Genomic DNA, 15659 nt, shown 5'->3' with positions numbered 1-15659 from the left:
AGAAATATTCATCCTACTCAGTTATTGTTTTCTTACCTTACTAGTTTAATATCTGAGAGAATGATGTTTTGGTACGGTACCAACAGTAAATCAAGATCAAGAATGCACTAATTTTTTTATACATCAAATTTTGTTAAATTCAAAGAACATAATTACATTAATATTATCACTGAAAAAATCATTCCTGTTATAAATAGTTTTTTGGCATTAAATATTTTATGGCACAAGTCATTTTAAATGTCATTTTAGACTTTAGTCATGAAATTATTACAGGAATTATTTTATCTAATTAAAAAACTATAGACTTACTGAAATAAAATATTCACCTAATATGAATAATAATAAAATCTTTTACACTATGTTGCTACTAAATAAAAAATTATTCACCTCCTAATAACATTTTTTTACCAAAAGCCATTAGTCTTATCATATAAACAATATTCTAAATGGAAATATATAACAAGATTTATGATGTTGTGTAAATCTTAACACCTAAATACTAATAATATAAGTAATAATAACATCTTTCATTATTCAATTAATCATAACATTTTTACCAAAAACCATTTCTAGTATTACAATATATGGTGTTGTAATCACTGAAAGTAAAATGAGCATGGAGTGACTATAAAATACTGAGATAAGTCCTGAGCAGCAAATTAAAGACTCAAAAATAGGAATAAAAACAGAAAAAGACAGAAACTGCATAGACCTCACTTTCGTATACTGAGTTTGCTCTGTTAAAACTCCAAAGATTGTGAAGTTGAATTTTTCTAGCAACAACAGAAGCTGCAGCATGTATACTTGCATATTTTTTAGAAATAGTGATGGAAATGATGCGAGATGAATTAATATTCTGAATATCATGCTATCATTTGCTATACATTTCTGAATACTTCCTATCTTATCAATTGGAAATAATCACACTACTTGAAGAGTGTGTATACATACATATATTTATATATAAACAAGCACTAAGAATCTAATTGATAAAAGTCACCCGATATCATTAGTAGCAGCAAAACTCTGCTATGAAAAAAAAAGAAAAAGATCATCAAACTCTGCTTTGGGGCCTTAAGCAATTTCCCAGCACCCAAAAAAGCAAACTCTCGTCTCACACTTTAGAACATACAAACGAATACGAAAAAATATCAATGAAGCCATAGATCATAACAGCCATGATCTCCCCACACACTAAAAACAACCCTCTACATGAACTAGAATGTTTAAGACAGTTCGGTCAAGTTCTTTGCTGGAGGACGAAGAGCAACAGAGGAGCAATCTGAGCTACTGTATTTCTTGTAAACTGCCCTGAGCTTACTTTCTGGAGCAGTGGCATGAAGGTTGACCAGGATTTTGGCGCAATCCCTGGCACCAAAAACAAACAAAAGTCATTTCATTACTGTTAAAAAAAATACCCAGTTGCATGTTTTAAATATGTTCAAATATTAAATTTGGTGATCCAAAAAATATTAACCTCAGTTGCTCCTCAGAGTAGCCTGTGTAATGCTTCAAAGTGCTTGTCCAGAAAGGAGTCTTTTGAAGAGTACTTCGAGCCACAAGCACAGCAGAAGCAGCAATCAAAGAAGGGCAGTGCAAGACTACGGTAGGATAGTGCATCATAGCAAGTTCAGCAAGGAAAAACACCATATATTCCGTCTACATTGATGAAAATTAGGCACATTATTCATCACGGCATCCTAAAACAAAATAATGAGTTTAACAACATCCAACTACAAAGGAATATACCTCTTTATCAGATGGAGTTGAGGCTTTGATATACCGAACCAAGAAGACATACGGTGTGGGAACCGTTAAGTACCACTCAAGCTTCCTAAGGATTGTTTTCTCCATCAACAGCACTTGTTCACTGACATAAGCATTGTCTGATATGCACACAAAGTCATTAACCTGCATGCATACATCGGAAACAGACCATAAGTTGTGATATTCACAGTTGTTTTCTCAAAACATCCTCCATAACTCATAGAAGGAAAGAATTCCACCTCTGGTGCCCATATCTCTTCATATTTTGAGGCTAGCAGCATGGAGCTGATGCCAACAAGCTGAAGTTCCCTTCTAGGCACGGCCTTCATGGACAGGAACCGATCAACAATGTTGAGGGTCAAGTAGAGAGTTTCTGGCATGAGCTCAAATTTTCTATGGACTTCTATCAACCAGTCCACAAGGATTGATCTCATCTTGGCATTAATATCTGGCTGCGAACCCATGTAATCATGCACACAGCCATCTTTCTGCTTCATCAGGATCAGATATGTTATTACAAGAACTCATGAGGAAAAATGAGGAGATAAACAAAGAAAAAACATAGAACTTTACCTCAGTATTTTTGTAAAATTCATATATATCATCAATATACTCCGCTGCTGCCAATTCATTGTCCGTATCAGTTGCATCAATGTTCAAGACCGGTTCCCTGGGGAGTCCACAAGCAGCCTAAGGTGGACACTATGTGTTGTTAGAACACAAACAACAGTGAAAAAGGGAAACCAAATTCCAAACCACAACATTCCAAAAAGCAAAATAATAAAAAAGGAACAATGGGACAACCTTGCTTCGAGCAGAGAGTACTGAACTAAAGGCCTTGGCATTTTTGTCCCTTGCCTTGTTTGTTTTAGGAACATATTGCTTCTCCTTTTCCTCCGTTTCATCATCAGAGCTAATCACTATCACTTCAGGTTCTTCTTTAGGCTTCTGAGCTGCCTTCACCTTTGCTACCACCGCAGCATTCTCCACTTCAGTGCTTGACTTCTACATAAGATTCACTCACATATTTAGAGACACGTCCATAAAAGGAGAAACTTTTTCCACTGATCAATGTTAAGATTGGATATGTAAAAAAAAGTCAAAGAAAAAAGGAAAGAGAAGTGCAACCTTGTTCTTGTCTTGTGCATTGGCCAACAACTGGGCACGAAAGTTCCTAGCAAAAAATGGACAAATTTAGACAAAAGAAACAAGATACATATGCGGATGATGGTAAACGATAGTAAAAAGATTGATTTATCAAAACAAAATAAGTAAAATACCTTGCCACAGGTTTAGACACATTAATACCAACATGGCCTTGTTTGGCCACAAGATTCCCAATATCCTGAAGAACCCTTCTGTTTCTTCCTTCACCACCCATATTCTTCTGCTTGTTCTCACGAATCTCACCTTAAACCACACAAAAACTACAATTTCAGAAACGAAGAAAAAAGAGAAAAACAAGTCGCAGAATAAATATCCAAACTTTATCCCAACAAATCTTAAAAGGGACCCAAGTGCAAGTGCAAGAAGAAAAACAAAGAAACATTCAAACGTGAGCAAGAAAGGAAGAAAAAGAACAAAAGGAAAAACAAAAACCTTTGTCGGGTTGTTCCGCTATGGAAGCCATAACAACGTTGTTTTGCTGCGTTTCTTGAAAAGTTGAACTAAAAACACCGCCGAGAGTGGAGAACAGCGACGACAGAAAGCCCTGAAGACCACCGTTCCGCACCTCTCCTTCGGCTCCTTCGTCGGTTGTCGCCACCGCGGATTCAAGCACTGTCTCAGTAGCAACCTCTCTTGTTTGCTTTTAGGGCGAACGTATGAATGAAAATATGAAACAGTGTTAGTATGTTTCTTTGTTCTTTTGTGAAATAAACATTTGTTCAACGGCTATGTTTTATTTATACAACACAATCTCAGCTTCCAACGGTCAATTCTATCTTCAACCTAGACCGTTGGATTTTCTCTCACATCAACGGCTACTAATCTTCTAGCCGTTACTCTCATTTCTCATTCCCAAACTTAACCGCTCCTTTCCTTTTTTATTTCTTTCTAATATGACTCTTACAAATTATTTATTAATAAAACTGAAAGAGGTTCTTCCATTTTTATCACCATAGCAACTATTTTTTATTAATGACTTGATCAGTCACATTTAATAAAATTTATTTTTAATTAATTTTGTTTATATATGTTTTAATTGATATTTTACTCAAAATATTTAAATTCAGTGTCACCGAAATTATACAGGTGTCCTTTGATCTATTTTTTGGTGAAATTAAATGTTCATTTCATCCGTTGGATTCATTCTTTAGTAACACAACATCTTATGACCTTTCACTTATTGTAAAAGAGTTTATAACATCATATCGTGTTTACGTAAAAGTACTAAATTTTGATGATAAAAATATATATTGATATTTTTATAAATATTTGTTTAAATTGATATTAATCTTATTCATAGCAAACATCAATTTATATTTAATATTGACTCTAAAGCTAATATCCGTTAAAAGCTTTTATTTTGTGTTATTGTATTTATAATAATTTTCATGCTTCATTAATACTCACTTTTAAAAATAAATTTTTGGATTGTTTTATAAATCTCTTTAATATATATAAAGAGCTTCCCAAAGGAAAACAATTCTGAATAAAAGAAAATAAAATATATATTTTTTTCATTTTGATTAAAGTAAAACATATTAAATTCTCAATGTTTAACTATTTTTTAAGAAAAAACACAGAATATTTCGACACAAATGTTACAAGGAGAACTAAGATAAGATATCTTACACTACTTAGTTTTTTTTTTCTAATCTATAAGAGTTTGATTTGTATACTGTAAAAATCACTCTATTAATCAATCACAAACCATGTCAGAGAATATTTTTAAAATAATTAATTCAAAAATAAATAAATTAATTAAAGCAATTGATGGTGTAACCATTCTTTAACTATTAATACATTTATTATTCACTTTATATTTAATATAAATTTTCTAAAAATAATTAGTTAAAAAACAACAAATTAAAGCAATTGATGGTATAATCATGCTTTAACTATTAATACATTTATTAGTTACTTTTTATTTAATATAAGTTTGTTTTTATCAGATTTAAGATTATTGTTTGCTCGGTTTTGATATAAGTGTTACTAACTTTTTATGATATAAATGTATTTAATATAAGTGTTAGTAACTTTTTATCATATTTAAGATTATTGTTTGCTCGATTTTGACGATGAAATGTGATTGTTTTTAAAAATTTTGTAACCTTGTGTAAATGTAAATTACAAATTCAAAAAAGCATAGAAAGATAATATCTTAAAAATGAAAAAAAAAATTATGTGTAAAAGTAAAACGAAAAACGATATAATTCAGACACGAAAAAGATTTACATTTAACTGTGATTTTTAGCACTGTACCAAAACAATAAACACACTGCTTATATTGTCGTTGTAAAATAATTTTTTTATAAGGGTTAGATTTGACTTTTTTTTTTCTCAAAACTAATTCTGATTGAGAATTTATAAGTTAGTTACCGTGTATTTTTTCAATAAAATATATTAGTATGTAACTATAATTTTAAATATTTTTAAATGATTAAATTTTGATTAAATATCTTAGTATTATTATTTATTTATTTTAATTCTTTTAATTTAATAAGGAATTAAAAAGTTATTTGAAGAGATATTAAAAGTCGTGTGAATTGTCTTTACAAAATTGTAACAAGTAATAATATTAAGTAAAAAAAGTTATGAATAATAAAAAGTACATTAAAGATTATAAAATATAATAATAATAAGTAAATAAATTATAAATTGATTAAAGTATAAAGTAGTTTTTAGATTGTAAATGAGAAAATTTTAAAATAAACTATTTGATATTCATTTTCAGGGGGAAAGTTAATAATTTCAAATAGTACTAACAAATTTGTAAGGGCTTCACTCATTAATGCATTAAAGTGAAACTTAAATATTTTTATTAAATGCTACAAATTGCTTTTAAAAACGTGTAAGGATTGAATATTTCTTTATTTAATATTTAATATCATGTATAGTTTTATATTTATACAATAAATATTTAATGTATTAACTAATTATTTTGTTATGAATACTGTAAAAATTATTATAAAGCATTAATGACACTTACTACATTTTTAAAATAACACACTATAATATATTAAGATATAAAGAAGGAATGTGTTTGACTTTTTCAAAATGTCATATATAAAAGAATAAATTCTAATAGAAAAATATGTATTTTTTTGGTGTAGGGGTTGAAGTTAATGATTTACTTTTTGTATGAGTTATTAAAAATTTAAATGTTCCTTTCTTACGTTGTTTATTTTTGTTATCACTAAATTTTTGTTTCAAATTTATATTTATATATTTTTAATAAGCGCTTTAATTAGTGACATCATAATTATAACTCAATTTATAATAATTATATTTTGTTTTAAATTAATAAATGTTAAAAATAATTTATTTATGTTTGACCTGTTGGTCACAACCACATGATCTTTGGAATAGTATGTGATTATATTTGTGACATGGATAACCAGTTTGGACTTTCCATCCAAGGTTAACTAAACATTCATATGATACATATACAGATTTCACAAATATGTAGTTGAAAAATAAATCACAAAAATCAATATTTTTTAATTTTGTAACAATAATTTAAAATTAATTTTGTAACAATAATCTACATAAACTATGAAAGTTTAAGAAAAAATATGTACAAAAGCATAAACATTTGTCTCTCTCTCTCTCTCTCTCTCTCTCTCTATATATATATATATATATATATATATATATATATATTAAGTGACTAATGGTGACTAATTTTTTCAATAACAGGTATTGTTAAGCGATGAAGTTTGTAAACTAATTAATGTCTTAAGGTAAAAACTTAAGCACATAACATTTTTTTAATATCTTTTAATAAAAAATTTACTCCAATGTTTTAGATAATATTTTTACAGCATTTATAAATGTTTGTTAAATTTAAATAAAATATAAAATAAATAATTTTATAAGGGGTTAAAAGTTAAGACATTTTTTATTTAAAAGCATTTATCCGATATAGATAAACTTTTTTAGAACATGAATTTTAAAAGAAGAATCACTTTTTTTATCAGAAGAGCGCGTCCATGCATGTGAAAATCGGTGGATAAGTGCTTTTTCTAAGCCAGTTTGAGTGTGCAGGATGTTGAAGCAACCACGCTCCTATGTAAGTCCCATGATTCCCTCCACCCCGTTACAATAATATATCTACATTGCCCATTACTTAGGTTTTGTTTACTTTGCCCATTACTTAAGATTTGTTTAATTTGAGGAAGTGGATTTGAGAAGATTTGAAGATAATTTTTTTTATCGTTTATTTGAGTGAATTTGGAGGTAAATGAGAGTGAATTTGTTTAGTTTGAGGGAGTGGATTTGAGGAGATTTGAGAGGATTTGAAGATAATTTTTTGTCGTTTATTTGAGTGAATTTGGAGATAAATGAGAGTGAATTTGGAAATAAAATTTGTGATAATTAGTATAGAATTGTATTGACGTGACAAATTAAAAAAATATATTTCAAAATTCACTCTCACTTACCTCCAAATACACTCAAATAAACGACAAAAAAATTTATCTTCAAATCCTCTCAAATCCACTCAAAAGAACAAGGCTCAGAAAACAAATTTAAAAAATTATAATAAAAAAAGTAAATATTTTATTATATTATATTTAAACTTAATTAATTAATCATGTTTATCGTCTAATTAATTATAAATGTAAATGTTATCTACTATAAGAAACCTTAAATTCTTTTAGAAAAAGTTTGTCTATTTTTTTTTACTATTTTCTAACTTTTACCATTATAGGTTCTATTATTAATTAGAGATTTGTCTAAAGATGGAGAATCTGTGTTGATTGAGCCAGAACTGGTGCAACAGACAACTGAGAAGGTTTAATGTTCGGTTTTGGTAAGCTAGTGAGTTTCAGTCCAGTAGTATTCAGAGATTTTGTAGTTACCATTCGGTCTTCTGTTCTGAAGGAAATATTGATATTTAAAGGATATTTTCAAAGTGTGACCCTGATTATTTGAGATAATTGTATGGATCTAATGTGTATGGGAAATCTTATTGGTATTCAAGTAAGGTATGTGTTTCATGTAATGTGAAAGAGAATTCCAAGGAGGAATGTCTCAGTGAAATGTGTATTAATGTAGTAAAGTATGAATATGGATACTGAAATTCACGGAGTTCATCCTGATATTTTTATGATTACCAATTCTCAAGTAGAGATGGGTAATGCATTGTGTGAGAATGGTAGGAGGTCCTAGCCCATAGGTTCTTGGGTGAGTTATAACGGACTAACCTCTGGTGGAAGCTGATGGTTTTCCAGTTACTACACCACCGGAGTGCATGAACGACCTTAAGCTATGTATTCGTACAATCTGGATGGTCAAGTCAGGTGTTCGATTTTTGCTTGTATTATAGGGTTAAATTTCTATATGTCTATTTGCATTGGTTTTGGTATGCTATATAGTGTTCAGCTTTGTATTGTGTGTATTTGAAATGAATTGTATGTATGCATGACCAATTAAATTGTAGTAGCTTACCCTTATTTTTCTGTTTTCTCTATGTTACCATTCAGTTTTTCTCTTGCAATGATCATCCTTTTTGGATGTGAGCAGAAGGGGAAGATTTTACATTGGAACAGGAGCTGAACGGCGATTCCTGCTGTTTAGGTCATGATCGATCGGTCATATTAGTGTAGATACTTTTGGTGAACCGTTCGGTCACTATTTTGTTTTGTAAATATAACTGTTCGGTTATATGAATATAGTTTGGTAGTAGTATAGGAAGCTTATGTAAAGTTTTAAATTTTATTGTTATTTTGTAATAACTGTAAGTTTAACTTTATTATTTCAGCAATTGTTCTATTATATTGTTAAATGATGACACGTGTATATAGTTTTATGCTATATTTTTGGAATGTTACATGTTTAGAATATAATTAGTTAAATTTTTTATAAATTATGTAAAAATATTAATTTTAACTCTGATTTAAAAATTGTTTTTAAATTTATATTAATAATAGGGACTATTTATATATTAATAATTTTTAGTTTATAGAATAGGTGAAATATAATTAATATAATAATTTTAAATGAAAATATTTCTAATATATTTTGTATAGAAATTTATTTTTATTTTTTAAATAAGCTAATTTTAGTTACGATAACTTGCAATTGAAAAAATCTTATTTTATTCTTATAGGATTATTTGCGGAGAAGTTTGTTCAGAAAAGCTTTAAGAATTGTTTGAACAAATTTTCAATAAAATTTTGAAAGAGAAAAAAAAATAAATAAAAACAAAGTAAATTTCTTATTGTAAGCACAGATTAAAAGTAAAAGTTTTAAAATATCATATGATAGATTTATTTTAAAATAGTTTATACGTTAGTTAAATTTTAATTTATGAAAAAATAATTTTATCTTTTTTTTTAAAATGTCTTAAATTTGTTTGCCAAGAAACTCATTTAACATTTTCAAGAAATTTTTGGACATCTTACATGTATCTAGATTTTAACTTGAGACGAAATGTCTAATTAACTAAGACTATCAATTTTTTATTATTATGTACACTAATGATAAATATAATTTTTAGAGTATTTTTTTATATAAATTGAAATTCACCATAATAAAAAATGGCATGATCACAATATTGTAAATATAACATGCTTTTTAATATTGGTTTTACTAAGAACATATATAGAAAATGGCGCGATAGCAAAACTATAATACATTATAAAAAAGTTTATAGTGATTCTACTCAAAACAGATATAGAAAATCGTTTTTCTATACCAAATAGACTTAGAACTAATATAAAAATAATGTAGTGGCAAAAATGTAATATTGAGAATTATTTTTATATCGATTAGTCACTATAATCAATATAGAATATTTAATATTCTGCCCCAATCCTCTTTTCGTACTTCACTTTCTCTTTATGCACTTCTTCTCCTTTTTTCTTGTTCTTGTTTCACTTCATTTGTGTTGCCATGCATTTGGTCCAATTGTAGATATTGCCACAATTGTTTGGTCAACTTGGTAGGGCAACGTTTCCTTTGGCCATAATTGAATTTCAGTTCACAAACATAAATCTTTGTAGACATCTCCTGTTTATCTCTTGGCTATGTTGCCTCCTCTGCGAGCTCCTCTACATCGAGGCATAATTCAAAACCCTCAATGTCTGCAATGTCGCAACCCCTTCTAGATCACCAAACCACTGCTCATCAAAATCCTCACCGTACTTATATATGGGTCATGACCCCTTCTAGATTATCATGTCATCGCTCGTCAGAATCCTCGTTGTGCTCATGGGTCGTGACCCTTTTCAGATTGCAAATGTGGAAAGGCAATGTGGGGGTTGTTGGAGAAGATACATACGATGGAGAAGGTGGAACAACCACTGGTTGAGTTTACTAACTCATTTAAGCGATGGAGATGCATGGTGGTGGTTACGTTGAGAAGCTTTGGTGAGTGCGTGGTGAATGTTTGTCATTCTTCGAGATTTGTGGGTTGTGGTGGCTAACGATGGTTTGCATGTGGCTGTATTGATTTTGGTCGGTGAGAGTGTAACACCCAAATATTTTAAAGGGTATTACTGATAGTAGAGACTAAATTAATTTGATAGCTCATATAAACAATCAAACTTTATTTCAATTACTCCAAAGTACAATACCAAACTTACAAACTTTAAACAATATAGTCTTCATCATTGAAATTTCAACTTATAAGTTTTACACAACATAATCTTCCCAATACAAATTTATTCTTTTTCCAAAAATCCCTGAAAGTTTTTCCCCGCATCTCTCTTATCTCTAAGCTTTTTCAACCGCATCTGCAACATTATCTAATCACATATAACATGAGTTATATGATCATAGAACAAACAAATAAGGGTAAGCCAACCATATCATATCAATCATTAAACTTGTAATAAGAATAGTTCAAACATGTATTTCTACAATTACTAAAATATCATTACCCCGATGTCATTAATTCATCATTATCAAAATCAACTTCCTCAATTTCATAAACCTTACAATTTTACCATGCTTACTCACGAAGCCTTATGGTCAGACCGCTCTCTGCCTGCTTCCTTAAGCCTCACCTGTATACTATGTATTACTCTCTGAAGCCTTATGGTCAGACCTCTCTCTGCCTGCTTCTATAAAACTTATGAACCACATATTTATGTCAAAGTCTTATGGTCAGACCACTTGCTGCCTGCTTTCATAAACCTCAGGTGTTACTTTGCTCATATCAAGCTCCCATGGTATAAACCGAACATACTACTTCCCGTAGGAAACATCATTTCATAAGTAATGATTTCTTATATCTACTCCAACATTTCATCAAATCAACATTTCATCAAATCAACATTTCATACCCTCTTATCCACTCCAACATTTCATCAAATCAACAATTCATAACCTCTTCTCCGCATAACTCAATCATGTTCATTCTCTAATCATAGTTTGACAATAACCTATTTTGGTGTCAATAAATTAAACATATTGCCAGATATCATACTTCATATTATAAACTCATTTTGACCATACCGAGTATAACTCAACATATTTTCACCAAACAAAGATCATGGATCAACCAAAATATATCAACATATCTTAGGAACTACATATTAAAGTCTGGGCTCAATGTAATGATAAATAAAATATATATGAAATTTTTACCATGATAATATTATGCATCTACAATCAACTTGTTTTATTTTATTTTCATCCTGGTAGAGATTTTTCTTTACCCAAATTGGTCACCGGAGAGGACCCAGATGTCTGAACGCATCAAACTCACCTTCGACGCCAGCACATATGACTAGTCACAACTGACTGGACCAGGCCAGGGCTGCTCTATGATCAAGGATGTGCCAACTCAGGTTTTTAAGGTTCCTCTATCCTACCAACAAAGGGAGGCCTTCAATAATTAACAATTTATTTATTTAATTTATCTACCTTGTTTTCTTATGCTCTAAATCTTAAAATACCTAATTTTACTTCCTCTCACAATGTCGCAACCGGAATCGCGACGGGACGATGATCGAAAAAAAAAAGGAACGAGTTTTAAAAAGAGATTTGGAGTCGCCACCATAGTTTATTAAGGAAAACTACGGAAAAACCATAAAATAATAAGACACGGTCCACGAAAACCATATTCTGGGTTCGGGAGTCGGTTACGCGTAGGGAAGGTGTTAGCACCCTACAACGCCTGCCCTAAGGCAGTACCTTTAACTAAATGCGCGAATATGATGTGGTTTTAAAAATGTTTAACTATCCCCTAAAATAAAATTCTAAACAAACAAAATATATTTTTTAGTTTTTTGGGCCCGACAAGGATTGACCTTGCTCCTACGTATTCTCATTCAAAATGAGAAATCAGGGTTACGTAGTTCTTTTGGAAACTATTTGGAAAGTTTGTTTGGAAATAGTTTGAAAATTTGTTTTGAAATGATTTTGGATTTTTGGGAAGTGAACCTCACAAGGGCTAACCTTGTTCCTACGTATCTCCACTTTTGATGGAGAATCAAGGATCACGTAGTTATGGGTGAAAGGTTGTTTGTTGTTTGAGGATGTGAATGTTTTATATTTTGGTATTTTTATGTGAGAAGGAGAAAAGTTTTTAGCACAAGGACGATGCGAACGATCACACATGTGCCTAAACCTTAAAAATATATTTTTGTAATTTTTATAAAAGAAAGATAAAAGGTCTTTTAGCACAAGAACGATGCGAGCGATCACACATGTGCTTGACCTTTAAAATGTATTTTTGTATTTTTATAAAAGAAAGAGAAAAGATTTATAGCACAAGGACGATTCGAGCGATCACACATGTGCTTGACCTTTAAAACGTATTTTTTGTAATTTTTTTGAACAGAAGAAGAAAAGGTTTTAGCACAAGGACGATGCGTGCGATCACACATGTGCCTAAACCTTTAAAATATTTTATTATTATTTTTTTTAGAAAAGAAGAAGAAAAGGTTTTAGCACAAGGACGATGCGTGCGATCACACATGTACCTAAACTTTTAAAATCTTTTATTATTTTTTTAGAAGAGAAGAAGAAAAAGTTTTAGCACAAGGACGATGCGTGCGATCACACATGTGCCTAAACCTTTAAAATGTTTTATTATTATTTTTTTTAGAAATGAAGAAGAAAAGGTTTTAGCCCAAGGACGATGCGTGCGATCACACATGTGCCTAAACCTTTAAAATATTTTTGTAAATTTTGTATATATATATATATGTATATATAAATATTTTATTTTTTATGTATTATTAAATATGCATTTTAAAATAAATACATATTTAGAATAAATAAATAAAATAAAATAAAAACAATAAAAAACAATAACAACAATAAAAATAATAAAATAAAAAGCAAATAGAATAAGATAAATAAGGGAACAAAATAAAATAAATAAATAAAAGCAAATAAATAAATAAGTAATAAAAATAAAACAAATAGTGGGGTGCCTAAATGAGAAACTGGGGTGTTTATATTTTTTTCTTTTGCAAATGAACTGGGCCAAAATCCAAGCTGAAAGGGGGTGTGGAAGTGAGAAACAGGGGCTGCGAGAGGAGAAAGGATTTTTTTTCTTCTCGGGCTTGACCCAGCATTGGCCCGGGTGTGGTACGGGGGTGCACGGGTGAGAAAACAGGGTCTGCAGAACAGAATTGAGGCTCCTTTGGTTTGTAGAAACGGAATGGGCTTCAACCCAGAGGGGGTGTGAATGAGAAATGTGCGTCAACATGAAGAAGAGGCAGCCCCCGCTAGGCCCAAAGCCTCTCTAATCAGAAACCCTAATCCCATTAGGGGTTCAGCATTTCCCCCTTCATTCCCAACACTCATACTCAGTTCTAGAGATCCAAGGTCCCTCTCCTCTCGCTGCCGGTGTGCTCACGCCTCAGCCAGAACTGACCGCAGCTCCGACGACTTCCACCAGTCTTGACACCGCCGGCGACAGCAAGTGTGCTCGAAACCAAACGGCGGCCACGGCGTTACTGCTTCCAGCCACCGTCGCACGCCCAACCTCCATCCGACTGGCAGCCGCGAGCCACCGGAGCCATCGCTAGTCGAGGCGAAACCTCTCCTCCTCCGTCGCTCGTCGCACGCGGGCCACCGCTCCTCCGATCCAGCCACCATGCCACTACTTTCTCGATCCAGCCACCGCGCCACTGCTTCCTTGATCTTGTCTGCTCTCTCTCCGACACCGGCGACCCAGGGAGGGGTTCGTCTCCGCCGCACGTCCGCCACCACTTTTTCAAACCGACCCCGCGCCACCACCTTCTACCCGGTTGACGATCTTCTTCCCACTCCGATGAATGGTGGTGCCAAACGTTGAAGGCCGCAACTGTGAATACGCGATTTCCTCACGGAGTCTCCATCGGCAGCAGGCTCATAAATAACCGAAGATTGGGATAGAGGTATGAAGCAGAAAGACCACATTACCAATTACCAATTTCTTGTCAGGATCAGAGAGCAAACAAGAAGTTGATTCTTGAGTGCCCTTGAGTGTGAGTATCTCGTGCGGTTGGCCGAAGGTGAAAATGACTCTATGCCGAAATCACTGGGGAAGGATGAGGGATTAGGCTGGGATATTGATTTGGTCTCTTTTATTTGTTTTGTTTTTTTTTTTTACAAGGAGCAATTAGGAACAAGGTAACCAGGAGGGTGAAACGGATGATATTAGTGGAAAAATCATATATGGAGTGAATATGTGAAGGTGATAGTGATGCTGGGTAAAGGTATAGGTTACTATAGTAGTCGGAGGTAATGGTGAAGGTTCATACAAGATCATTCTTAACAGGGCATTAGCAAGCGTAAAAGCGCAATAGCAAGTATAAAAACGCAATAGTAAGCATACAAGCTTCAGTGCTTACTCCATGACAATATGAATGAGTAAAGGAGTTTCTTACCTCACGGAGCTCCTGTGCTATTGCTTGGCATTTCCAGTGGCTGCTGCAACAGGGGAAGTGAAGTTGGCGCTGGTATTGGAGATGTCCCTGAATCCCCGCCTCAGCTCTTGATGATGCTCCTATGAAAAATTTCTTGCTTCCTGATCCCCCAAAACAAATCTTCCCCCTCTCTCAATCCTCCTTCTCTGCTTTTTGCGTTGATGCACTGACAAAATCTCCAAAAATCCCCAAATCCTTACCTGCAGAAACCGTTTTCTGCTCCCTCCCTCCAACACAAGCGTTGTCCTTCTCCCGACAAAACCGTTTCTTCTTTTTCTTTTTACTAAAAGACAAAAATGGAACGTGCCAAATATTTTTTTTATTTATTTTATTTTTATAGTAATTATATTAGAACAAAACTAAAAATAAAAATAAGAAGTAAACAAAAAGTTTAAAAGTGGAAATTATGAAAATAAAATAAAAACGGAATACTAAAAGAGGAAATAAGAATAAGAAAAAGAAGAGAAATGAAAAATAAAACTGTAAATCAAACTGAGTAAATAATAAAACATAAGATAATAGAATACGATAAAGCCAAAAACCAATCCGGACAAAATTGAGTGTTGACACACAACAACCTCAAACACTGTATATATATTTAATATCCATATACAAGCTATTACAGAACCCTTATTCCAAACCTTCCAACAAGATTAATTTCAGCCAACAAACTCATTCAATAAATTTATCACAATAAACATCCATAATAGAATTCATACAAGATAATTATAAACAATTAACAATAATAAAACATTACTATAAAAAATAATCTTAATATAAAAATTCATGGGAAAACAAGAAGTTGAATCTGGCAGAGCCGGTTAGACAACTTCTAATCCATCCATCAATACAATA

General features: G+C 31.8%; 1 protein-coding gene across 2 annotated transcripts; it reads right to left on the bottom strand.

Moving 5' to 3' along the window:
• Window positions 1-983: 983 nt before the first annotated feature.
• On the bottom strand, window positions 984-15055 carry LOC108338543 (G2/mitotic-specific cyclin S13-7). 2 transcript variants are annotated; one of them, XM_052880447.1, is made up of 10 exons: window positions 14766-15055; window positions 3367-3574; window positions 3048-3177; window positions 2896-2941; window positions 2572-2772; window positions 2341-2457; window positions 2007-2255; window positions 1750-1911; window positions 1478-1659; window positions 984-1368 (listed from the first exon to the last, which is right to left on the bottom strand). In XM_052880447.1, the coding sequence occupies exons 2-10, from the start codon at window positions 3395-3397 to the stop codon at window positions 1227-1229; spliced, it is 1260 nt and encodes a 419-aa protein (XP_052736407.1). In that variant the 5' UTR covers window positions 3398-3574; window positions 14766-15055; the 3' UTR covers window positions 984-1226. The 2 variants fall into 2 exon arrangements, with proteins under 2 accessions (XP_052736407.1, XP_017430970.1); XM_017575481.2 differs by lacking the exon at window positions 14766-15055 and having other exon boundaries at window positions 3367-3640.
• Window positions 15056-15659: the final 604 nt, after the last annotated feature.

Source organism: Vigna angularis, chromosome 7 (assembly GCF_016808095.1).
Source record: "Vigna angularis cultivar LongXiaoDou No.4 chromosome 7, ASM1680809v1, whole genome shotgun sequence".
In the NCBI taxonomy this organism is placed as follows: Eukaryota; Viridiplantae; Streptophyta; class Magnoliopsida; order Fabales; family Fabaceae; genus Vigna; species Vigna angularis.
The sequence above is the reverse complement of the archived record's forward strand: the minus strand, read 5'-3'. Positions and strand labels throughout refer to the sequence as shown.

Coding starts and splice junctions, on each gene's coding strand:
- LOC108338543 (XM_052880447.1), bottom strand. CDS start 3,397: ATGGCTTCCATAGCGGAACAACCCGACAAAG. Junction 2,942..3,047: donor GTGTCTAAACCTGTGGCAAG/GTATTTTACTTA, acceptor ATTTTTTGCTAG/GAACTTTCGTGCCCAGTTGT. Junction 1,660..1,749: donor CAACTCCATCTGATAAAGAG/GTATATTCCTTT, acceptor TCATCAATGTAG/ACGGAATATATGGTGTTTTT.